General features: G+C 39.0%; 1 protein-coding gene across 5 annotated transcripts in view; it reads left to right on the top strand.

Moving 5' to 3' along the window:
- Nucleotides 1-24,862, top strand: part of kank1a (KN motif and ankyrin repeat domains 1a) — a 44,727-nt gene extending 19,865 nt beyond the window's left edge. Inside the window, exons 1-12 of one of the 5 annotated variants that reach the window (XM_079478075.1) lie at nt 2,759-3,113; nt 4,423-4,551; nt 11,361-13,994; nt 15,989-16,132; nt 18,340-18,436; nt 18,540-18,725; nt 20,093-20,180; nt 20,976-21,195; nt 22,090-22,232; nt 22,587-22,787; nt 23,475-23,573; nt 23,834-24,862. In XM_079478075.1, coding sequence (XP_079334201.1) covers nt 4,515-4,551; nt 11,361-13,994; nt 15,989-16,132; nt 18,340-18,436; nt 18,540-18,725; nt 20,093-20,180; nt 20,976-21,195; nt 22,090-22,232; nt 22,587-22,787; nt 23,475-23,573; nt 23,834-23,893 — 3,909 coding nt within the window. In that variant the 5' untranslated portion in view covers nt 2,759-3,113; nt 4,423-4,514 and the 3' untranslated portion in view covers nt 23,894-24,862. Of the gene's footprint in view, nt 1-2,758; nt 3,114-4,422; nt 4,552-6,348; nt 6,485-10,067; nt 10,196-11,360; nt 13,995-15,988; nt 16,133-18,339; nt 18,437-18,539; nt 18,726-20,092; nt 20,181-20,975; nt 21,196-22,089; nt 22,233-22,586; nt 22,788-23,474; nt 23,574-23,833 lie in introns of those variants that run through there. The other 4 variants (XM_079478074.1, XM_079478077.1, XM_079478076.1 and 1 more) reach the window with 4 other exon arrangements.
- Nucleotides 24,863-27,243: the final 2,381 nt, after the last annotated feature.

Below are 27,243 nucleotides of genomic sequence, written 5' to 3'. Positions count from 1 at the left end.
TAAAATAGTTACGAATTGCTGTGAGATCAGGTTGGAATTATTGAATATAACTGCAGTTCTCCCGAAATAATTACAAGTGTTATTTTCTAACTTTCTAACTGCATTAAGATGATTTATATTGGTCGGTTGCTTGCTCTGTTGTGTCTGAGAAAAGACTAAGCAAAAGTTATGTGCAATTTCAGTATCCCCTCAATACTTGATTATAAGCTTAGAAGCTGAATTTGGAGGGGGCATGCTTGTTTTAAGGAATGGTCGGGGGCATTCGAGCCCAGGTCAAGCTTTTGACTCCCCTGCCAGAAGCTAACGCACACGCACAGGTGTGTTCACCATCCCCCCTTCCCTTCACTGAAGTCTTTTAGTTCTGGCTCATTCAAAGCTTAGTGCTGTAATGAAATTCAGCTGCCTTCTTTCATGGTCAAGTTGCCGTGGGCCAAATCCTCTTTGTGCCTAAAGCTTGTCTTCATAATGATGTGGACTAAAAAGGTGTTCATGAGTGTACGTTAGGCAGTTGAGTTGTCCGTCTACAAACAATGATGTGGTCAGGATCATCATATGGGTTGCTCAATTTAAAGTAAAGAAACAGTCAGATGTTTTGAGTGATGAATGTCTCACGGTCAATTTTCAAACAACGAAAATGCATTCCTTTTATGATCTGATATGTGATAAAAAGAAGTAAAAGACAAAGTTCAGAGGATCTCGAGGATCGAACACGGGTCTATCGTGTCGAAACAACTGGCTTTCCTCCACATGCCACTGAAGTCTCAGTTTAAATCAATGTCGTTCTTGCTCTTTCACTGTTATAATGTTATTGCACTGACTGTGCGAAAATGAAGCATTAAATTGAAGAGGAAAGAGTCCCTTCTGTCTCCCCTGACTATAAAACTAGTCCATGATGTGTGTTTGTATTTAATGTGCGGTGAGGAACAAACTACATTTGTACACGAAACTTGTCTTAATCAAACATGCTGTGTTGCTGTTGGTCATGTGCCACACAGGACACATCGGCATTCAGCATCACGGCAAGGGCTGCACGATAAATCGCAATTCCCATTCAAATCGAGATGAAATCGAAGTCAATCCATCCATCCATTTTCTACCGCTTACACTTCCTCCAGCTCTTCCAGGGGGACACCGAGGCGTTCCCAGGCCAGCCGGGAGACAAGGTCCCACCAGCGTGTCCTAGGTCTTCCCCGGGGTCTCCTCCCGGTCGGACGGGCCCGGAGCACCTTCCGGGGAAGGCGTCCAGTAGGCATCCGTAACAGATGCCCAAGCCACCTCAGCTGACCCCTCTCGATGTGGAGGAGCAGCGGCTCTACTCCGAGCTCCTCCCGGGTGACCGAGCTTCTCACCCTATCTCTAAGGGATCGCCCAGCCACCCTGCGGAGGAAGCTCATTTCAGCCGCCTGTATCCGGGATCTTGTCCTTTCGGTCATGACCCAAAGCTCATGACCATAGGTGAGAGTAGGAACGTAGATTGACAAAATCGATAATATGTCGCAATTGCGAAATCGCAAAGGCTGAAATTAGGTTTTATGCGCAGCTTGTTTGTGAAGCACGGCTCTGTGGGAAATACTGCTCCATATGAAAGCACTTCGCGTTCGAGTCACTTAAAAAATGCATTTAAGAAAGCAGCACCTGTAAAACAACATTATTATAAATATACTTTATTATCATGAGGAGGGAAAAACAGTAACCAGGAAATGCCTTGGCTATCAAACCTAATTGAGGTCACCAGTTATTTTGGTTATTTTGTGTGGACTAACCATTTAAATAATCCTGTGACGGTGTGGTGGAACGTTAAAAAAAACTTTTTTTTATTGGAAGCTGTGTGTGTTCTTTTTCTAACATACTACACCTTACCACTCCCATTTTACAGCTTCGTAACTCTCTTTCCAACTTTTGTGTGTTTGTCTTTAAATCTAGTGCTTTGTATGGACCTGAGCTGCCTTTGGCTATAATGTTGAGTCAGGCGACTTTGTCCCCATGCTTTCTGCTTTCACCACTGTGTGGAGATAAATTAGCATGAGATGCTAAGAGAGGAAAGGAGAGCGAGAGAGAGAGAGCGAGAGAGACCTGATTTTTCATTTTGGTCCAGTCATTCCAGAATTGTGCTCTTTATTTCGATATGCAGCTAAAGATTTATGGCAAATCGTCAATGCGTGTCGTGCACTGTTGTTTGGAATGAAATGAAATCGATGCTTTGAGAATAATTTAAGGAGAAAATGGCAAAAATAAACACAAAATATTAATAACTGAAATGGATTTAGTGAATGTATGCTTTGTCCTGTGAGCTTTTTTCTACAGTATGCATTTCTTTGAATATTAGAACAAAGCACATCAGTATATCCTGATATGCTGTAGTTTAGATTATGTTGTCCAATAATTATCTGAGTTTAGTGTGTTGTCCAGTTTATACCATACACTATTTTGGGTTTACTCTAGCCTGATGGGGAATTAAAAGAAAATGTTACACAATTGAGCTCTTTGGTCTTCACTTTTGACCACTACAGTTTATCGATAGTGTAGTTAAATTGCTTGTCCGATCTCATCAGCTGAAATTTTATGTTCAGTTTTAGGCTAATAAAACCGTATGCAAGGCTCTATTAAACCTCTTAAATTCCAGATTTATCAGTGATTTAAATGACCGAGTTCCCAACAAAGGGTTGAGAACAGGGAGTAACCTTGAATTTAGAAACACACCTGTCAGTATCTCTGTTCTATCAGTAAGAATGATATACCTGCCGTTACATGTCAACCTGCACTGGGCTGAACCTGTTTGCTATTAACAAGCAACCTTGCTAATGCCATTGTGCCAGTAGAGGACTTTATTTGGTACGAGTGTTTCCTTGAACATCCTTATCTTATTTTTCCCTGGGGGTCTTGGATTAATGGTGCTGACCCTTGAGCTGGTCACTGATCTATCCAACACGGATGTATCCTTTCCTCTTATAGGACCCAAGTCGTTTAGCTGACATCCGAGCAAGTTAGCTAATCTTAGCTGTAATACACACTTCATTTTGCTTAGACGTCTCTTGACTTGTAGGCGACTGCCTGGCCAGTCATGCTGATCTCTATAACTACATGCTGAAGAAGTTTAAGAATGACTGAGCAAGGTTGGTACTTTTAGTTTTTATGGTTGCATACATACACATTATTTTGCCACTTAGAAATGTTATGCTAACCTCAAAGTTTTATTTGGACTATGACTTTGTTGTGACCTGATAGATATTTCTTTAAATAAACAACTGTCTACACACAGTGTAGAATAGGTCTTTAGTCTGAAGTGATTTGTTGGTGAGCTTTAATGTTCTTGTGGGTCTCCTATTCAAACAAAAATACATATTTATACTTTCTTAACGCACACGCATTTCATAGCTGCTTTTAAAAGGATGTTGCACAATGTTTTTAGATAGTTTCCTGTTTTATCTGTGGACTTTGGCTTTGTTGCATGTATTTGCAAATGTAAGGCATGCTGTTGTTGAAATCTATGTGTTTGTGATAAAGCTCTTTTGTGAAAAACATAACATGTGCAGTGTTTCGTAATATTTAAGACTGGTCCAATCATTGTTTTTACTGGCTTCCCGAGTCTGTGTTCTTCAGAGAACATGACAGACCTCCCACTGGTTCTTCTTCCTGCTATTCCACCTTCAGGGATTTATGAGGCTCACCAGTGTATCTGCTGTACACATGTATGTCTGTTTCTCGATCGCCATTTGCTGCAGTTCTGTATACAGAAGGGTATACTTTTCTGTCTTCACAAAATATAAAATATGATTATCTTCAGCTGTGCATGCCTCAAAGATCCGTGCCCGTGGAAGTTACGGGATTTTGGATGCACGAGCACCGCCTCTGCTCCGCCAACCAAGCGGCCTACGTTTTGCCACTTACCACATGCTTCCCTTTGAAAATGAACTGGACAAACGCGACTGCCACGTACCGTGTGAATCCAGCATAACATTTGAGAGAGGTGGCACTGGTGTCATGCAGTTGATGGCACTAGCCCTTAATTTGGGAACGCCAGAGTCGAGGGTGAGGCAAGAAAAAAGAAACGCTTAAACTGCTGTGTTTAATACATTAATACATTAATACATCCAAGGGTTAGCACTCTTGTTGGATTGGTCACAAGGTTGTTTACGTATGTCTGCCAAGGTTAGAGTTCTATTTGTTGTTAAAAATTAAATAACCTCCGCGAAATCTCTAGTTTTGGTTCAGCTACCCACAAGGTCATGCATGTAAGCACAATATTGCAACACTGCTGCGGTTTGTCACTTGTCCTATGTTGTATAGTGAAACGCATAGATATCGGTTTACAAATGCTTAACTATGTTCAATCTTCCATTTTAAAATGTTTTTGTATCGTGCATGTGGTGTAGTGTCTAACATCTTGTTTCTTGTTTTTTATGTATGTGTTTGTTTGTCCAGTTTGCAGGTTGCATGGCAAGCTGATTTGATGCATGTCATTTGCATGAGTGCATTCAGGCTGTCTGTGGGATTTCAAGCAAGTGGCTTCAGTCATGGCCCAAACCATGCATATTAACGGCAACGCCTCAGGTAACACCCCTACCTTTCAATTTTGCATGACCATATGTTCTGTTCACTGACGAATCACTTGTGTTCAAGTTTAAAACTTTTTCCTTGGATAATAGAAAATTGCTCCCGCAGCTCAGCTATATATCTTAAACAGTCGTACACCATTGTTTGAGAATACAAGCACACAAGTCCTGCACCATTCTGCACATCTTAAACTGGGGGAAAACGGAGCAAATTTTGGCAGCATGCTGTGAAATATTGCTTGTCAGCCTTGTGAGACCGTGAGCACAAAACCACAGCTTCAACACATTCCATTACACATTTTTCCTGAGAGTAAAAGAGCAACAAGATGAGTAATAAGTCTCCGATATTATTTAATCCACTTTATATTGACTGATGCAGTGGAAAATAAATGGAGCTTCAGTAGAGCTAATGACGTTCGCCTATTTAGTCCCATTCCAAGGTGTAACCAACCTATGTTGGTCATTTTGATTTCAAAAGACTTTATATCTCCAAGCAGCATGTTTTTGTTGACTTTAAGCCACACTGCCAATAGATAGCAGCACTTTTCTTTAAGATGTTGTATCTGATTTAAAGACCTTTGTTGTGTGCCTGTCCCATAACCTTTGACGTTTACACAATGCAATTCAGGTCAGTAACAGGCTAAGGAGATTTTGTGTTGTCTTGGACTCTTTCCATGTGGCGGCTTTACAGCAAGCTAAGGCCAAAGCGCTTTTTGTTGAAACAAGACTGCCATGCTGTGCCTTTTATGAAGTCTAGAGTTTAGCTGATTAGCATGTCAAGATTGCAGGGCTAATGGACGTGCTGAAGTTTTGGACACGGCATTATGGGGCGATTATACTGTTAAGCCACAATGGATGTGTCTGTCCAAACATCCTGTTAGCTCATTAACCTTTAAACATTTGAAGCTGCTTTTGTGTGTATGCCCGTGGCAAACCAAAGATTCCTGCCTGTTCAAGGATATACAGACTAGTGATGGACCGATATATTGCCATGGCTGATTTATTGGGTCGATATTTCAATTTTTTTAATGATCGTCATTGGCCGTAACAGTTGATATTTATTTTCCTCGCCTTCTATAAAGCATGCAAGCTTTTGTTCTTAGAAAACACACTTCTCTGCCCAAGGTTAACGTCATGTCATGTGTGCACTTTTTCGTGGTTTCAAACTTGTTTCAGTGCTAAGCTACATGCTACTTACTAACTACGTAATGCATACATAAAATAGGTGAAACTAAATCATGAATTATTTAATGTAGCCACTAACTCAGACTTTACGATAGGAAAGCATTAAGTCTTATTGCTCTTATATTGTGTTTAGTTTTTATTCAGTTTAAGTACATGAAATTGAGTCTCTCAGTCTGGGTTTGGCTGGTCTATATGGTTATTTCTTATTGTTCTTTACTCAAATAAAGGTAGTGAATAATAAATATCTATGCCTTAGGTGAGATCAGATGTGGTACTATGATTCAAACATACATGATTTTTAATTCCCTCTGTAATTCCCATTCGTTCCATCTTTGTTCAGGTCCTATAAATACTGGCTGGAGTAGAGTATCCTTATTCTGGGACATACTGCTGGTTTGGTTAACTCCAAAGCATAACACTGGATCTGTTCACTAGCTCTCGGTCTGTTCATTCATAGCAGCACTATGCTTAGACAGATTTCTGTATCTGTTCCAGCATTGTTGTAGAACTTGTTTAATGGGCATGTGTGTTTGTTGGTTTGGTCTTGAGATGACGTGGATTTCTGGGATAATTAAACTGGAAAGCTGACGTGGTTTCCATGGGCCGGGTCAGGAAATACCAGGCCAGAGTGAGAAAAAGGCCCTCTGTTTTCTCTCCGCTATGTATGTGCGTGTTTGAGAGAAGACTCTGATATGCTTTGGCCAGTGCTAGCCTGCTACAGTACTGCTTGTTCAACTCCTGTCCAAGTAAGTCACAAAACAGTAGTATGTTTATTTCTTTTTAGGGTGACTGAATATTAGGAGGTGCTCTGACTGAATGCACTGTTGTTCTTACTAAAATACCGATATTCAAGAATGTCCTGTTGTTTTAGTTGATAGCAGTTTGTAAACTTGTTAGAGGAAATTTCATTAGTATTTTAGACCGGTTAAAGGAGGCGTACTTAGTTACGCTACTTTCCTTTTAGTACTTTAACGTTACAGATATTTTTTCCTTTTAAGGAGCTTGTACAACAGGTATTTTGTGCAGGCACCAGCACGCCCCCTGTGCTTTAACAGCTTAATACATAATGTTGTAACTTTATTCTGAAGTTCTGCCAGCAGTGGTTTTTATTTTTGGACTGTTTGAAGTAAACTAGCAGTGAAATATTTGGCGGCTATTGATGTGGGATTTCGTTTTTACAGTCTGAAAGGCTTTCTGAAATACATTCACAGGCTTCAGCTGGGGCTTGCAGACTTGTCCATGCACATAGTTATTGCATGTTATGTAATTTCACATGCCTTTTAAATTGATTTACTTAATTGTGTCAGTTACTTGCCAACGTTCATTTAAAGGGATAGGTCACCCAAAAATTCTGTCATCATTTTGTTCCAAAACCGTATACATTTTTGTGTTCTGATGAAGAGAGAAATATATTTGGAATAATGTTAACATTTTTCTGTTTTGGGATGTCATCCACGATCATAGCAGGATTACAAATATTGTATTTTTTTATTCTGTTGAACACAAACTAAGTTATTATGAAGAATTTAGGAAAACAAGCAGTTCTGGAGCAGCTTTGACTATCATTACATTGTTCCTACTATGGTATTCAATGACTGATAATTACTAACATTCTTCCGAATATCTTTCTCGGTGTCCATCAGAACAATGTCATTTATATTTGTATGACATTACATGTGGGTGATTATAAAACGGTCAGTTCTGGTCCTTGATTCTGATTGGCTGAGCCGAGTTCTAAGGCGTTATAAAATACCCTACTTACGTAGCCTAAATATAATTTTATTTCATTTATTTTATGAAACCTTGCTACTCAAATGGCACGAAGCAGCGGGTTACAGTGCATTTTATAACAGCTGTTAAAAAATTTACTTAATTACGTCATCAATTTCATTTTTGGGTGAACAATCCCTTAAAAGTGAAGTGAGATTTATTCGGTTTTTATTAGTTTACATAAAGATGGTTGAATTAATCCTTGAATGTTGTCAATTCTTCAAAAAATACTAAGTTAATAAAAATGTTTAACGTTTTGGTTAAAATGTCATTTAAGTGTTGCTTTTGTTTTTAATAACCGTGATGCAGTTGCAATCTTAAATCCAGTCTCGTGTAATCTTTGATCCGGGGTTTAACAATATTCTCAGCTCACAGAGTCATTTTTAGTTTGTACTGTACAATTCGTTACCATGCAGTTTCATTAGCAAGTTTAGCAGCAAGGCAAAACATTCGTGTGAGCATCTATTTCCTTTACCTGCATTTAACACATCCTGTTAATTGGACAGTTTTGCACAAACTGTTGTAATATAAAGCAACTGTTCTCCTTGATTTATAATGTTCAGGGAATATTCGCAGCATTTTTGTATTTGAATCAACCACAGTTTTTACTAAACTGAAGATCTGAATAGAAAAGGCACTTTTTTGGTAGGTCGTCTCTGTTTACTAAACGCAGCATTTTGTGTGGTTCAGTATTCTGATGCTGATCATGCAGAGATTTGCTTGCATGCCATCGGAAAGATTTGGTTAGACACAGAAGATAAGCATGACCTTTTAAACTTAAAGTTTATGATTCGTACTAGGTTAAAATGCATTTTTTATGTATTGTTGAGCAGTGAACATGCTTTTCACACTTTGTATTATAAAAGTGTTTGCCAAATGAATAAAGGTAAATAAATGCCTTTAAAAAGTATGCTCTTGGGACACATCTAGTGTCTTTCTTTGTCCACCTCTCATCGTAGAAAAGAGGCTGTCTGCAGATCTATTTTCAGCTGTTTACATGACGCTAATGTTACATTAGGACAACTATTGTTTTTTACTGAGAAAACTTGCACCGGTCCTGCTTTCCGCTTTAAAAACCTTCGTGAAAGAAGTTTGTACTACTATTTTTGATATTGTACAGTTATTTCAATGGAAACCTACATTTATTCCTTACAAAGTCACACAGATTTCTTGCATTTTTCGTCTGTGACTCAATATATAAAATACTTTGTTCACGTAAAGAAAGCAAAGCAGAGAACCCCACCTTTCATGTAGACAAAGTTCTCACAGTAAAGCTTCCTGTAAATAGTACACTATTCTACATCTTTAACTCACACATCATTACATGTGGCTCATTCAGCTCCTCCTGTCCACAAATACCTTTGTGACAACAGCTATGCCAAATGATCATGTGTCGTGTTTGTTAGTCCACCTGTGACTTCTCTTTCTCTGCTTTGTTATTGGTCACACCCTTACCCTTACCCCCTTACTTTGCTGTAGTCAGTCAGATTTAGTCACATTACCTGGAAATGTAACATTTCAGAAGTATCTGCAGTCCAAGCCAACATATAGGGTAGGAATCTTCAGCCCATTCTGAAAACGTTCTGAACTTCCTCTGGGCACAAAAAGACACAAAATGAAGACAAGCCAAATATAAATTTCATACCAATATTTAATTTCTTGTTTTTTAAATCTTGTTCCCTCTCACAGTTGGTGGTTGGACCAGTCTAGCCAATGTGGCACACAGTGATGAATAGAGAGCGAGTTTGCTTCATCCAATTGTCCGTTGCATAAACTATTTTGATCTGAACATCCTCCGGGGTGTTTTTGTGTCTGGTGTCCTGTGTAACTCTAGACTCTAAAGCGATGGTGTGGGCGGATTATTCTTGGAGCTCTTTCTCACACTGCCCTCTCCTCTCACTCGTCCATTCAATGTCACAGGTCGACAACCCCCCTCCCGTGTTCACATACAGTAGGGTGAGGTCAGCGTTCAGCTGCCCGAATGTCTGTTCGCCGTACCAGACAAGCCAGTTTCGCGCTCTATGACTTTACTTATGGTCAGCAAGCATGCTTAACAGGCTAGTGATTGTTGCCACGCAAATACAGTTAAAAGGTTTTGTCTCTTGAATTATTGTTGCTTATTTAAATGCAAAATAAAGCCCTTGGCTTGAGTATTTAAAAAACATTAGTCAACTAGCTACTATGGAAACTAACTGTGTGTCGTGTTATTTATTGCTGCTAATAAAATAATTTTGGAAATGTGTTTACACGACCCTATTTTTGTTTCTGTACTAGTATTTTTATCAGCAAGTCTAGATATAGATACACTAGTTGCACCACAGAGGCGCAAACGCACAAGCTTTATCTTATGTTTCTGTCCGGTCTAGATACTTTGGGGTAAGATAAACATGACTGGAAAGTGTATTTTAAAAGGGCCCACTGATTGAAGGGGTTACGAAGTGTTTTAAAGAGTGCTTTGAGAGAAATAAGACTGTGCAAGTGCTCTGTGATTGGTCGAGGCAGCCAGCCTATCACGCGCTGGGCTAAGTTTACACCAATAGTGGAATTTTTTCCCCTTATGGAGTGAAGGTTGAGAAAGTGCTCAGTGAGCGAGCGGAGGCTGCATGCAGCTTGTTCTACTTATAAAACTCTATTACGGCCTGCGGAGGAACATGCGGCGCTGCATGAACACTGCTGTTTGACTTGGGGTAAGTGACGCTTGAACAATGAGGGATTAGGTTGCTTCAGTGAAATCCTTCAGTTCTATCTAATGGCTTCGGGAGTCAAAGTATTACATGCTCAAATCAACTTTAATGCATTTTACATGCAGTATTTCTTTTAAAGTAAATAGCAAGGCAATACGTTTACCGACTTGCTGTTTATATTTAATGTATTGTGTCTGATCTCTATATTAGCTGAAAGTATCTTTGCTTCAAGGGAGTTAATCTGTCTAACTGACGGCAGGAATTCTCTCTCTGGTGTGGAATTTGGACTGTGTGATTTAAGATCTGTTGATGGATATTCCTAGGCTTCTAGTTAGAGAAAAGAAACCTTTTGCTCCTCTTACAAGGCATTTCACATCTGCAAGGCAGTAAAGAAGTGAAATGTTTACAATTGTCAGTCACATCAGACCACATAGATCTTTGGTTGGAAGGAAATAATTGTTCATGTTTCCCTTTAACCCCACCCACCACCTACCCTCCCCTTACAAATACTCTGTAAACACATGGCGTTTGTTTTGTCACAATATTACGGAGAATGCGCTGTAAGGTCGGTGTTGGAAATAGATTTATTAAACTGTAGGTAGTTCATGTTTTGACTTCTCTGTAAAGTCATAGCCATATAATTTTTTATATATGTTGACATATATATATATATATATATATATATATATATATATATATATATATTCTGTGAACTGGTGATAACATTTCTCCTTAATTCCAAATAAAAATAAGGTTTTTATTTTGCATTTACTAGCAGAAATGGGACCAACTGGTCAGAATATTCAAAATATGCTGTTTTTGCAAAGGTCAGCACTGCAAAGAAAACAAGTTCATATTCATTTTTAAACAACACAAGATTAATGTTTTACATGTAAAGTATTTAGGGATCTTTTCAATCGAAGAAGCCTGACTTTTTTTGCTTTCTTGCAAAGTCTTTCACATAGCTGTTGTGTGTTTTTTGGTCATTCCTGAGGTTTATTTCTGTTGAAATTCAACAGATACTGGACTGGAATTGCCACTTAACATGCAGAAACGTGAAAACTATATGGTCTCTTAAAATATACAGCGATGCATTTACAACTGCAAATTATGATGTGTAGTGTGTGATTTTATTGAACTAATGCCACCTTTTGTTAACTTTCAACAGAAAAAGACGAAGATGAGAAAGACCCGTACTGTCTGGAAACCCCATATGGTTATCAGCTAGACTTGGACTTTCTTAAGTATGTGGATGACATTGAGAGGGGCAACACCATCAAGAAGCTAAACATCCAGAGAAAGCCAAAAGTGGTCCGGTCTGTCCCGCTGCCACAAAGCAGTTGCAGCGGCCAGACTGAGTGGACTTCGACCGACTCCTTGTCCTCCTCCAACAGCGATGAGAGCAAACAGTCACCTTTCTACTTTACACCTCGGACCCAGGTAGCCCCCCCTGGCCACACCGTCGAAGTCCATGAAGCCCCGCAAGCCTTTGTGAACGTCCCTGAGACCAAGCAGCTACTGCCACCACCGTCTCCCCGCCTCCTTCGCCATAACCCCCAGGTGGAGAAAACGCTAATGGAGACTCGAAGACGCCTGGAGCAGGAGCGCCTTCTAATGCTGCCACCGGTCAGTGAGCCGCCTCGTAGGCGACTGGCAAGCTTTGGAGGGATGGGCTCTTCCAGCTCCCTGTCTTCTTACAGTGGCTCATATGGGCCAAGCCAGTTTTCACCCAGTTCTCATTCTCTGCAACATAACGGACATCTAGGCAATGGCGAGTACAACCTCTACTTAACATCCTCCATGGGCAGTTCAATCCGCCATAGCCCCCTCAGCTCGGGCATGACCACACCTGTGACCAATGTTAGTCCCCTTCACCTCCAGCACATTCGAGAACAGATGGTAGTGGCTCTAAAGCGACTTAAAGAGCTTGAGGAGCAAGTAAAGACCATCCCAATCCTCCAAGTCAAGATCTCAGTCTTGCAAGAGGAGAAGAGGCAACTGGTGTCCCAAATGAAGAACTCAAAGCTTGCTGGACAGGGTTTGGGTGGAGGTTTTAGGAAACGCTCCTACAGCGTTGGCAGTGCTGATCAATATGAGCCATTGAGTCAGCTTCCGGCAGGTTCTGAGCTCCACATCGATGAGATGGAGAACATGGAGCAGAGCTCTCAAAGGCTACAAGAGTTCAGACAACTGACAGCTGAAGTGGAGGCTTTGGAGAAGAAGATACAGGATAATAGTGGGGATTTGAAACACAGCTTACACCAACCAGAGCAAAAAACAAACCAAAATGCGCAGCGGTGGAGTCGTGAGAGCAAGTCCATTGGCGTTGGAGCCGACGAAAACATGAACAATGTGGTAGTGTATCGTAGGTCACCTGAGCGAAGCAGAGATGTGGCTGTGGGGACAGAGCGGGACGTGAGGAGCGCAGGAGTTGGGGTGACTGAAGCCATGCTGGGCTTGAGCAGTGAAGTAGAAGCAGAGATTGAGATGCAGCACCAGACCATCGAAGCCCTCAAAGAAAAGATCTACAGACTGGAAGTTCAGCTTAAGGAGACCACCCACGAAATGGAGATGGGAAAACTAAAGCTTCAGCTTCAAGTGGCTGGGTCAAGAAAAAAGGCTGATAAAGGTTTGATGGCAAAACCGGAAATGTACAGCACTTCAGTGGAAGCCAGAGTGTCTACGCAGAGCCAGGGCGTGGGCAACCATGTTGAGTTTAGCGACGCAAGTATAAATCACGTCCCACAAATGAATGTAGTGGGTATCACATGCAGACCAGATGTACGGAATGTCGCTGTGGGTCCAGAGTTGCCTATGGAGCAGTGGGTTGTACAAGAACGTACCAAGGTGAATGATCAATGTGTAGGCAGGCAGGTTGTTATGTGCGATCAAAGAGTAGGAGTGGAAGTAAGTCTATATGAAGTGGGGATCAATACTGAGCTAACTGCTGAAGGTTTAGGACTTTGCAAAGCAGAGGCTGAACAGGTCAAAGATTTCAGGTCTATCGGATGTGGAGATTGTTCAGTGGATGTGTTGGTCAAGCCTATCATGGAGGTGGTAACCCAAAGTTCAGCAACCGATGAAGTTCACAAAACTGACTTTGGAGTCATGGTCTTACCTATGTGTTCATCTCAATACACAAACACAGAAATTGAAAAAACAAACAAGTTAACCAATACAGAAAAGATAGTCCTGACTGATTCCTACATGACCACAGAATCATATTCAAAAGACAAACAAATAAGCACAGAACCAGTAGAGACTCGTACAATTGCAGTTGGAGATGGTCTCGTAAAAGAAATGCAGACCACAATTAAAACACGCTCTGTTTCAGTAGGAACCATAGCGTCGGAAGAGGGTGTGCTTGACAGGATGTTATCTTGCAGATCCAAGGAGACTGGGGTTGGTCACACAAGCATACATGAGAACTTCTTAGTTGGTCTGAAGACAAGGAACATTGCCTGTGGACCCACTCAGACTCCTGCCCAGACCCAAGTTAAAAGAGTTCCTGTGGAATCAGCAGAGTCCATCCAGCCACAGACTGGGCAAGGTGTTGGACTCGATCATTATATAGAGAGAGTGCAAAAGCTGTTGCAGGAACAGCAGACGTTGCTTGCCCATAACTACAGTGAGCTAGCAGATGCATTTGGCCCCCCTCAGCAATCCCAGTTTAGCTCTATAAACAGTGAGCTAGTTACTACACTATCATCCATCAATTCTGTTATGAAGTATGGAAGTGTTGAAGATCTCTGCGGCATGGATCTTCTGAGGCCACAAGGAGACTCGGGCAGTGTTGTCAAAGGTTAGTTCACGAGTTCGCCTTAGCAAATAATTAAATAGGCGGAAGTTTAGTTAAGCAGAGAAAGTATATGCTTATTCGGAGGGCTGTCCAGGGAGAGGGCTCTGGGGTCGGTATTCTTTCCCGAACCCAGAGCACTCCCCCTTTTATCTGGGCGACGGCTCCAATCTCAGTGTTTTGCCCGAACCCGGAGCGCTTCCCACTCCCTCCGAGTAGAAGGAGGGTGAGATAGTGAGGAGTCAGGATGGAGGAGGGATGCTGCGGAAATCTAGAGTGAAGGGGGTAAGGCGATTTAACTATTTATAGGGTTTGCTCTTGATTTGATAGAACGGAAGACGTAATGGCTAATGACTGGCAGCTGCGTAATGATTTGCACGTGCTCCTCCCGAACTTTGTTAATAAAACATCATTCGTGTAATCTCAAATGTTCCGATGCTGTGTTTTAGCAAATGTTATTTTGCATGTCATACTAGCGTTCGAAAAGGGATAGTTCACCCAAAAGTAAAAATGTTGTCATCATTTATACAAAATCTTTATGACTCTTTCTTCTGTGGAACATGAAGGAAGATATTTTTGAGAAATTACTTTTTGGTTTTGTGTCTGTACAACGGAAGTCAATGGGTGCTGTGTTGGTTGATTACCAACATTCTTCAAAATAGCTTATTTTGTGTTCTGCTGATAAAAGAAAGTCATACAGATTTGTAATGACATGAGGGTGAATAAATGATCCTTTTAACCTAGCTTCACTACAGCAGATCTAAAAAAAACTTTTAAACTAACATATGATGCTGCTTTATAGTTTCCCTATTAAAACCTCAAACGTTGAGAACATCCATTAGGTAGGGAGAAAATAGCAGGAATGTTTAATAAAAACATGTTGACTAAAACCATTGCAAATACTCTGATCTTTATATTTACACATCAAATAACTGTTCATGCAGGGTTCTTGCAGGGTATGGGGAAGAATCGTGACAGGACAAGGGGTACACATTGTGTTTGTGTCTGTAGTAATGCTTTACACGATCTGACAGGGTAATGTTTTCTCTGACCCTGAAAAAATGCATGGGGGCTTTGGATATAATCCAACAATGAGCTCATTTTTTTGGAAGGCAGCAGCTTGTGCTAAATGACTAGTTGTTGTCTTTGCCGATGCTGATTCATAAGTCCTCAGTGTTATGTAATAGACTAAAGCTTTGTGTAAATACTTTCTATAAGGTCAGCCTCCTGGAATTTATCTACACTCAAAAAAGTAATACATGCGACATAGTAAATATCACAAAAATAAATAGTAATATTAACTTAATAAAATCTTTTTAAAGCATTTAAATATACAAAATATATACAAAATATATAAAAAATCCAACAGGTTAATTTCCTGTAAAAAGTAAATTTACTACATTTCTGTGTCATTTGTTTCAATGTCATTTGTTTCATGTAAGACAACCATAAACATTTTTAGAGTGTATAGTAACTCATGCAAATACTTATTAGGTCATATTTTCAGAATGACATAAGGCTTGTCCAGTGTAGGAATTTGTTTTATTAAGGAACCGATTTCAAAGTTGTTTGTTTAAGTTATGATAAATTTATGTATGTTAATTGAGTTCATAATCTCATCAAAAACCGCACACACCAAAGAAACCATAGTATTTCATAGACATGTTAATTCATGAATCTATGAATTTTCTGATACTCTGTAGAAGTGTGAGAGAGTTTATACATGCACATGAGGTGATTGTGGTAGATGGTCACTCCAATCTGCTGCCAAGAGTTTAGTGTTTCCATATTTACTAAAAAATTTACTTTATATAAACTCTAGAAAAAGTATTTTTTACCATGCAAAGCCCATCTGATATGAAGAATTTGAATTGGCTTCATGCTTCAAATCCGGCCTATTTCATTTTCTGATCAGATTAAAGACAATTCTTTATTCAATTAATAAATAACAACATGTGCACTTACATAATCTGATCGTTTTCTGTCTCGTATCCCCCCAGAAACACAGAAGGTTAGTGAGGTCAGTTCCCACTTGAGGAGTGTAAAGACTGAGGTTACACGGATACAAAGTGTGTGTACAGAAGATGCACTGAGTACTGCACGGAAGAGCCGCATGGACCAGCAGATGTCAACAGCATTGCATGGTATGCCCAATTCTGTTTTCACACAATGAGTTGTGTGTATCTATTATCAACTATATAGAGAACATTAAGGAGTCTATTTAAGCCAATATATTAAAAAAACATCTTTTATGAGAAATGTTTTACCTAAAAAGTGTTTCCTGTCAACTACCTGGTAATTCTAGTAAACCTGATACTTCCAAGTGTTACATTTTATTGTTGAGTTGACTTTAGGTGAGACTTTGTTCCGCAGTGACATTAGAAGCTCCTTTTTCATCTTGAACTCCCCTTGACAAATTCTTTTCATGAAAATGCTCTCGTGTGGCTGTCTCAGGTGAAGACGTAACAGATTACTGGCTGCAAGGCACGGAGTTCTTGCCCTCACCTGTCAAAATAAGGAAAACGTGGATAATGACTGCTTTTTACCACATACACCTTTAGAGACGCAGAGCGTCAGAGAGAGTGTGTCCATCTCAAGGGCATGTTCTGGCAGTTCTCAGAACTGTTCTTTTTCAGTCTCTGTGGAGAGGGGCGTCGATCGTCTTTGGTATTTGGCAGAGCAAAGCCTGTACTTAACATGTTTGGCATAGCTTAAGGCTGTGGGATGAGTTTCTTTTTTCTTCAGACAGTTTCAAAGATTTTTAGCAGTTCTAAAAGTTTCTACTGTCATAACAAAAAAAACAGTGATTAGACTTTCGACATGTCTAACAGATATGAATTCTTGTAGCCAGCTGTAGCTTATGGTCTTGATTTGTTTCTGGATAATGTGGTTGCAGCTTGATCATTTTCCACAACAGCAATAACTCTCCATTTCATAATGAATCATGATGTCAGCTCTGTGTTGCTCTCAGTTTGGGTGTGTGTTGACTGTCTTCACTTTGAGGCGGTGGCAAAGTATAACTCGCAGACAGGCTTTTAGATATAGATGCATGTCAAAACTTTTTTGTTATTTTGTATTAAAGGGATACTTCAGGCAAGAAACTAAATCGTAACTGAATATGACTTTCTTCTTGAAGAATAATGCAGTCGGAGTTATAATACCACGTATCGTTTTACATACACGCAGTAAAATGGGAGTGAAGGGTGGTCAATTTTTTGAAGCTCCAAAAAGTGCATCCATCGATCAAAGAACTGCTCGACACAGCTCTGTGGTCTTGACAAAGGTCTTCTGAGGCAAATCGATGTGTTTGTTAAAGATAAATATACATATTTTTGACAACAAAATATTATTTTGTTTTAGTGCAAATATGTTTGACTTTTATACAGCCAGTTCTTAAGTATGCAAGCCCAGTATGGGGTGGACTACCTAAAGGTCTCTCTGAGGAGAATTCAAAAGCAATGATGTCGTATCATAGATTCCGAATACAACTTTTCCAACATTGAGTAAGAGGCGTGATGAAGCCATCATACGTGCTCTTACTAAAATACTCAGCGACAGTTCATCACCGCTGCATTGTTTTCTCCCAACACCTACCTATTCACTACGGCAGCACAAGACATTTGTGCTCTAAAACTGTTGTATAAATAACTCTCAAAGATACACATGAGAAACATTCTGCGATCAGACACCTGTATTTATATTAATATATTTTTTGTTTACATTTTATTATTACTTGTATAATAATTTATTACGGTAGTATTACTATTTTATGCCCTGTATATTAGTAAATGTTAGCTTTGGAGCATGTATATGTTTGACTCATTTCAGGGTCTTGTGTGGCAATATCCTGTCTTGGCAAACTTGGCAAACAGAGTGATTATAGTTGTTTTTATTTTGTTGTATTTCTATCAATATTTTAAAGCAGTTTTTGTTTTTAGATTTATACTTAAAATGATTTGTTTTTTATGAGGCACCATTTACATTTTTCATTTGGTTTTATTTTCTTCCAATAACGTTTTCAAAGTTTTAATTTGAGCAAAATTAAGATTTTCTTGGTTTTATACAAGAACACACTTTGTTATCCAAGCATAACTTGAAATCCAAAGATCAGGTTTGGCACCAACTTGTATGTGTGAGTGCATCCACAAGAAAAGGAACACATCACCAAACATAGACATTTCTTTATTGAGCATTTATATTGAATCATTATACTGATATAATTTGGTAGGTAAATTTTTTTAATGTTAATAGTTTTAAGAATGCACTCTAGAAGCATTTTTAAAAGTAGACCTAAACTTGAACCCTTCTTATATATAATTGCTGATGTGTATCCATTTCTCTTTTCTACCAGGAAGTCAAAGCACCCTGAAGTCCATTATGAAGAAGGATGGCCAGCAGGGACCTAATGGAACGAAAAAGAACCTGCAGTTTGTTGGTGTAAATGGAGGGTATGTTCTCTCTCACAAGAAAATTATGATGTACACAATGTTATCATGTAACTGTTTAAAAAGTATTGCATACCCTCATCTCCATAATCATGTCCATCTGAAGGTATGAGACGACATCAAGCGATGACTCCAGCTCAGATGAGAGCAGCTCCTCTGGCTCAGAGGATGAAGGAGAGGAGAAAGACGAGATGGGAGACGTGAGAGAGAGAAGGAAAGAGGAATTTAGAAATAAAGAAACAGTGGATGAAGACCAGGACAAGGAGGAGTTAGGCAAAGAGAAACGGCAGAGGCAAGTAGATGCATTTTAGTCTTTGACTGGTTTATTTCTGTAAATCACAGCCTCATGGTTTACTGTTTTTACACTCTACTACACTGTAAAACTGCAGGTACCAGCAGATTTGCCAGTAATTTACTGTAGATTTAATTTACAATTTTGTTTTAAACATAAACTTACCTAGTTCTTATATTTTCTGTCATAACAAGAAGAGTGACCGAAGATATTTACAGTAGTCTTGTTTTATGTAAATGTATTATAATTGAAGAAGTTTTAAATAGTTTTACTAGAAAATGAAACAAAAATGCTTCGGAAGTAAAGTTTAACTCAAATTGAAAACCGCACTAATAGCAAAGTAATAAAATCTACTGTACGTTACTTCAGGCAAGTTTTACAGTGTACCTTTGTTTGTATTGTTCTGTTTAAGTTACTGTATGTGTCATTTGTTGATAACAGACATTTCACACTACTGCAAATAAGAGTGTTAACCCAGAATGCACATAGTTATTGAAAGAAAAGTGTGGGACTAGTCTAAACTGCTTGTCTCATGCATCTGCATTAATGAATTAAAATGTCTGTGAATCCTCTGTGGCTGTTTTAAGCCTCCTGAGATGTAATTTGCTCCCAAACTTTGGAACTTTTTTCTTATTTGTCCCTCAAACACTGAAATGATTGTTTCCACGACATGCAGGGATTGTTTGACCGTACAAAGCCTCTTTACCGTACAATACACTGTACCATTTCTTCTCAACCCTGGGTAAAATGAACTGCTAACCCTCCTTCGAAATGACAAGTGTAAATCGCTCCTATACCAGCGAAAAAAACAAGACTAGGGTTTGGAATGAAGATAACCCAGGTTTAAGGCAGTGCCTAGTATGTTTTCCATGTGGTAGAATATTGAAAAGCACTATTGTGTTGACATTGTTAATCATTGTAAATCATTTAATCGGGTTATGTGTGTGTACGGCTTTGTGTGCTACTGCCTGTGGTTCCAATTGGAGAATTTTAGTTTTTTAAAAGATGTCATAACTAAATAGAGGCATTACTGAAGGAGGCTGTTTTGGCATATGCAAATGCTAGCTCATTTCTTAAATAATTTTATAATGTATTTCTGAGATAAACAGTTGAAATAAATACATAAAGTATTAATATTTCTCTCTCTTATTAAGCATTTGTGTGCCACTGTTTGACACTGAAGACCTTTAGTGCAAAGTTTAAAAAGAAGGAGGACAGATCTTTATAATCATATTAGTTACAGTCCTGCATTCCTAACACATTGTACTCACCAACTTGAATAAATGAAACACGCAGGGTTCTTATACTGATTTATTTATTGCTAAAGATGGGTTGTCAGTGTACTGATGTTAGTTTTGTTTTCACAGATATGAGTTGAATGAGAAGATGCTTTCTGCATGCAACATGCTGAAATCCCACCTCAACGACCCCAAGGCTTTATCTAGTAAAGATGTGGTAAGGAAATATTACACCTTTTCAGATTTTGTTAAAGTATAGATCACTTGAAGCAGGAATCTTTGGGGAAATTAGGGTCTCGGGCGGTTTCACATTAGCACTGTTGGTGCTGACCTGTCCGCTTAAAAAGGGAGGTCTGGGGTGCGGTTCATGTGAACTCCAGTACGCTTTGCTGATGATATGAACGCAATAGTACCAAATCGCGGAAGTGAACCGCTATTAATCACGTCTTTTTTAAGTGTGTGGTTCCTTGTGTGTGTGTTTCACTCACTTTTCGGACAAGCATGACTGGCGCACTCCGAGCAGAGAGCTGTGTATCTGAACAGCACTTTTGTCTGTGAATGTACTGCAAAAGCTCTTATGTACTAAAGGTTCAAAAACATAAATGTATAAAGGTTAAGCGAGCAATGTTCTTCTGCATCGTCTTAATAAACAACAGGGTAAACGGCTGCAGGCTTGATGACGCAAATAACCTGCGGTTCTGACCCCAAAATGTGGCTAACATTGTGTAAAAGAATGTTGAATCAACATTTATTTCTGCTGATCTCTGAACAGAGGAGCTGAAACATGCCCAGCCACTGGCACGGTTAAAATCAGGTCTTACCAGACAAGCAGAGCCCATACAGTATTCAGTCTAAATTTTAGTCAAGCCATCACTGAAAAATAGATTCCTTTTAGATTAATGATCGTTCTGAATAATCCATTTCTTTAAATGTTTTTTATTTAAATGTATCTGTAGTCCCAAACATACTGAAGCCTAATGTAATACTACGCTTTCATTTAAAATCCTTCCAGAGGCCATATGTAAACACTGTGCAGCATGAGTGGTTCCGTGTGTCCAGTCAGAAGACTGCAGTGTCGGAGATGGTGGAGGACTTCCTGAACGCCTTCAGATCCATCTCGCCAGCCCTGCTGCAGCATGTCGTAAACATGGCGGATGGCAATGGAAACACTGCTCTTCATTACAGCGTATCTCATTCCAACTTCCACATTGTGAAGAAGCTGCTGGATGCTGGTTAGTATTCAAATCAAGGCTGTCTAGCCACATTGTAATTTATTTGGGTGGAATCTGACTTCTTTGAATGCTATTCTCTGAATGCTAATCCTCATCTTATTTACTTGGAGTACGTATAGTCTGTTGTAGTGGCTATAGTTCAAACTAGGAGCTTGTTATAAATCAAAAACTCTATTAAACTTTGCTACATAACTCCTCCCACACCATCCGTGATCTCTGAAGAGATATGCTGTTACTCTTTAAAGAGGTTTGGGTTACGCCTGGTAAACAGAAAAATACTGGGCAAAGTGCTGTAGATTTACATTAAAGGACTGACCTGAGTCAGATCTAAGGGCCGTAATATAACAGAGATTTGGGAGTGGATGCTTCTCACTTGGGCAAGTCGGGCCACCTTCCAAAATCCCAGGAATGCCATAACAATATGTTTTTGTGCAGATATTGGTGTGTATTATGTCTCAAACTATTTAGAATTCTCAGCAAAATACCCCAGAGTATATAAACGAATGGCTTGTCCTTCAGCTATGACAAAACCACCCCACTGCTCTGAAAAGCACCATTGGCCTCAATGAATAACGTATGATGAGGTGTCTGTACTCCTGAAAATAAAAGCCCATTATTCCAGCGCCTTTGTGCTCCTCTACTATATGACATTCATGGAGCTGCCCCCATTGTCTCTATTGTCTGCTTGTCTTCTCAGTCCCTCTGGTCATCTTGGCCCTATTGCCAGTCACTGAACCACCACTTTCGTGTTTGGCTCCATTTTCAGCCTATGACTTGGCAGTCTGAATGGCCTGCATGTCCCCTTAAGTTCAAAGAACAGACGACCTCTCTCTGAATGCTGAAAGGGTGGGCTCAGCAGGACCTTTAATTCTCCGGTTCTGTGTTTCCTTACAGATGTCTGCAATGTCAATCAGCAGAACAAGGCGGGTTATACTCCCATCATGTTGGCAGCACTTGCAGCTGTGGAGGCGACGGAGGACATGAGGGTTGTTGAAGAGCTGTTCGGCAAAGGAGATGTCAATGCAAAGGCCAGCCAGGTCAGATCATAGGACCTTAGAAATGTACTTAAAAAAATTTAAACGTTGTTATGACTTACTTATTCTAAGGTTGTGCAAAAGCTGTTATTTGAACTTGAAGCACAAAATGGCAATATCTTTTTGCGGTGTTATGTGAAAAAAACGATTCTTTTAAAATGCATGTGTTTTGTATTTTATATATATATATATATATATATATATATATATATATATATACTGTATCATTGTATACTGTGTTCCCAAAATTGTTTCCTCAAAATACTAACCAACTTTAATTTGACTCCTATCCTTTAAAGTCCATTGCTTTTGTAATGGTTTGTGTCTAAACTGAAGTCATTGACCATGTGATTTCAGGCTGGTCAGACGGGTCTGATGCTGGCGGTCAGTCATGGCAGAATGGATATGGTGAAGGCTCTTCTTGCCTGCAGGGCAGACGTCAACATCCAGGATGATGAGGGATCCACTGCTCTCATGTGCGCTAGTGAACACGGTCACGTCGAAATAGTCAAACTGCTTCTAGCTCAGCCGGGCTGTGATGCCACGCTCAGTGATAATGTAAGTGAGCAGATGAAAAGGGATAAGTCGCCCAAAATGAAAATTCTGTCATTTACTCACTCCGGTTCTTCCAAACCTCTATACATTTCTTTGTTTTGCTAAACACAAAAAGATATTTGGAAGAATGTTAGGAACCAAACAGATTGACTCCCGTAGTATTTATTTTCCCTACTATGGCAGTAAATGGGGGACGAGATCTGTTTGGTTACTAACATTCTTTCAAATATTTTTTTGTGTTCACTTGAACAAAGACATTTATACAGGTTTGCAACAACCTGAGGGTGAGTAAATGATGACAGCTTTTTCATTTCTGGGTGAATTATCCCTTTAAGGCCCATTGTTCAAACCTATTTTTGAAAGATTATTAAAGCGGGGGTTATGTATCCAAAACTCATGTTGTTTATATTGTTTAATGATGTAAATTCTAGTTTCCAATTTAGTATTTATAGGCAATCTGGTGACCTCTGGTGGATGAAATTAGTGAATTTCACATGCTCCATTTTGTTTCGATGCGGTATTTGTTATCAAAGCATTTTATGTTGATGCTTTGCTGAATCTCTGGTGTCTTTGGGTTTAAAAAACATACAGTTCTATGTTATGTGTAGACTTTGTGGTTTCTCACTCTAGACATTACAAAATTAGTATGAACAGACAAATAAGGCTAATACTATATTTTCATGTCTCTAGGATGAAAGCAATGCCCTGTCAATTGCTCTGGAAGCTGGACATAAGGATATAGCAGTGTTGCTGTATGCCCATATGAACTTCTCCAAAGCTCAGTCACCAGTAAGTGTCCTCACTTTTATATTCACCTGATACTCAATGCATCCTTCGACATGTCATTAGTGCATTATGTTTATTATGGATACAATTATTTTGTTAGTGTTATTAGTCATGTAAACGCATTGACTTTCAATTCAGAATCACAATTTCTTTTGTAGTATAAATCAGCTTAAAGGCCTGAGAGACAAAGGCATCATATAATGTTTTTTAGCAAATGCTTTGGTCCTCTATGTTGCGAGTCATTGTCTGCTATCTGTCTGCAGGGTACTCCTCGATTAGGGAGGAAGACTTCACCCAGTCCTACAAGGAGGGGAAATGTTTGATTAGAGAGCTTCTACACCACCCCTGTCTAAGCTGCTACTTTTCAGGTTCTACCATGCCTACCATTTTCATCAGCTAGAAACCAAATCAATAGTTAAAGGACTTTGGAAACCTCAGCGAATGGATAGTAGGCAGTTATACTGAGCACTTTTTTCCCTTTCTTTGGCTTTTAGATTATAATACAAATGGACATGCTAGCTAAGAGTCAGTCCCTTCAAGTCCTTAAACCTGTACTCACCCTGAATGTATTCACAAGTATTCAGTATCCCTGAAATCACCAGCATGGTACAGCATTATGTCAGAGCTAGACATCCACTGGAACATGGCTATAGAGTTGCCTTACTTCAGATTATTGTCCTCGTATAAATGTTAAGATTTATAATATATGAATTTATCTATGTATTCATTTTTTTAAGAGTTCTCATCCACAGTTCTATTTAGTGTTTCTTTTTTTTTCGTTTTCAAAAGAATCAATAATTTATAATTCCAAGATGTGGCCAATGTTCTCTGACAAAATGCTTTATTTTTTAACCATGTATATGCTGCCCAATATTTTCAGCCTTTGGAGCTTATATTGTTTCTTCACTATCAAAATTCCAACACGTATGTCCAGTAGGTGTTAACGGTTGAAATACACCGTCTTTCAACATATTATTATAAAGATAAAAAGTTCTAGATTGGATATGGTCATTACTTTTATACTTGCCATCTATTTAAAAATCACAGTATTTAGGACGTTTCAGAGTTGATTTGTAACATTTAAATGTTGTACCAATTAAATGTTTTTATCGCAAATAATTGTACTTCTGTATATAATGTATGTTTGCTATATGTGGATTCGATGGGTTTGACTTGCCCTGCCATGCTGTCTTACATGTAACGTGGTATGTTATGCAGTATTGTCACAATTAGAACTGCAACTCAACCGGCTATAATAAAGTACTAAATATGACATGCTTATGGATTTAGTTTCTTTGATGAAATGCTTGTGTGGTCAAATTACTTCACACGCGGTTCGTTTGAGCTCTCCAAACACAAAATTAGCGAATGCAATATGAATAGGTTATACAGTTTTTTAGCAAATAACAATCAATATATATAAATTCTGTTAATTCATGATACTTTAAATAATAACCAATGGTAATTATTATATTGTAAAGTCTTGAATACCAAACATCCACTGCTGTACAGAAAACTGTACACTATAACCGAGTCTGAGATCACTTTAGTACTCAAGCGGACCAAAATAAAAACCAGGTTCTCTTTTGAGTCCACTATACTGTAAACACAAAAAGGACTGAGGGCACTTTCGGCTAGTTCCCTTTCTGGTTCACTTAACGGAGTTTGGTTAGGAACTATTGCCTAAAATGAAACACCCTGAAAGGCAGCAATACAATGTCTCCCTCTATTGGACATAATGTTAACATTCACCGTTAACATTTATTTTGCATTGTCTTTGACTACCGTTACTGTTCAAACATGTAGTTAGATGTGTAATGCGCAAAAGCAGAACTGTTCCAAAATATTCTCTTCTAAAAGATGTAGTTTATTATTATAATAAATGCTACTGAAACGGCTTTCTTTTACTTTAAAATCACCTTGAGGGACATCACAAGGGTTTTTGATCTGATTTGCTTATTTTGTTTATTACAGAATCTTTAAAATATAGGTTTTCTTGAAAACATTTAGGCCAGAAGTATTCATTTAATTTATTTGGTAAATTCTCTGTTGAAAGAACTTTAACAATGATGGTGTCTAATGGTATGTTGGATTCTATTGCTGGAGTGTTATCTTGCTAATTTATCCTACTGGAATGGTTCATAATGCTATTTAAATGGAAACCATTAGAATGTCACATTGTAATTCATAGGTATTGATATAGAGACGTGTTGATACCCTTACAGCTCATTGAAATAATGCTTCATTCCTCCTGAAGAGTGATGACATTAAAAGCTATTGTATCATGTATACTTGTAGGCCTTTGGTATGTCATAGAATAAAGCAAAGACGCTGTGGAAAGAGATGAAATATTGCATATTCTACAAAGATATTCTAAAATGGCCGGGACACATTTGTTGATACCCCTTAGAAAAGAGAATATATTATTTGATTATAGTGATATTTCAAACTAATTTGTATCTTTAATTAGTATTCAGCCTATTTAAACGGAGAAAAGTAGTCACTGTGCTGTTTGGTATCATTGTGTGCCCCATACTGAACATGGACCAGAGAAAGCAAAGGATAGAGTTGTCTGAGAAGCTCAGAAAGAAAACAATAGACAAGCATGTTAAAGGCTACAAGACCATCTCCAAGCAGCTTGATGTTCCTGTCACAACAGTTACAAATATTACGTTTAAAGTCCACGGAATTCCCCATAATCCCTGGGCGAGGCCTTAGGAGCAAAATCGACCCCAGATTGAACGGAAGGATGGTGCGAATGGTAGAAAAAGAACCAAGGATAACTGCTGAACTCCAAGGTCAGTTTCTGATCGCACCATACATCGCTATTTGAGCAAAAGTGGGCTCCATAGAAGAAGACCCAGGAGGACTCCACTTTATAAAGAAAAACATAAAAAAGCCAGACTGAAATGTGCAAAAATTCATATTGACAAGCCACAATCCCTCTGGGAGAATGCCCTTTGGACAGACGAGTCAAAACTGGAGCTTTTTGGCAAATCACATCAGCTATGTTCACAGACAAAAATAACAAGCTTTCAAAGAAGTGAACACCATACCTAAAGTGAAACATTGTGGAGGCTCGGTTGTGTTTTGGGGCTGCTTAGCTGCATCTGGCACATGGTGCCAGTGTCCAAAAGCTCTAGGTCTTCCAAAAGGATAATGACCCAAATCACACACCTAAAATCACCCAAGAACGGATAAGAACAAAACATTGGACTATTCTGAAGTGGCCTTCTATGAGTTCTGATCTGAATCCTATAGAACATCTGTGGAGAGAGCTGAAACTCTGGAGAAGGCACCCATCAAACCTGAGACAAACTACCTGTTAACAGGTGCAGAAGTCTCATTGAGAGCTACAGAAAACTTTTGCTTGCAGTGATGGCCTCTCAAGGTTGTGCAACAATATATTAGGTTAGGGGTCCCATCATTTTTGTTCGTGACATTTTCATTTGTTTTATTATTTACAATATTATGTTGAATAAAATTTTAAAAGCAAAGTCTGATTTCTAATAAATATGGAATAAACAATGTTGGATGCCAATAACTTTAGTCAGTTTCAAGTTATTTCAGAGAAAAAGGTGCATTATTTAGCACGTCTTTATAAACGCTCAGAACAAATACTTCCAAACGCACACACGTTATAACGTCAAAGTTTGTGTTGCACCTTGAAGTT

Source organism: Barbatula barbatula (genome assembly GCF_947034865.1).
Source record: "Barbatula barbatula genome assembly, chromosome: 2".
Taxonomy (NCBI): domain Eukaryota; kingdom Metazoa; phylum Chordata; class Actinopteri; order Cypriniformes; family Nemacheilidae; genus Barbatula; species Barbatula barbatula.
This window is presented reverse-complemented; position numbering and strand designations above follow the sequence as displayed.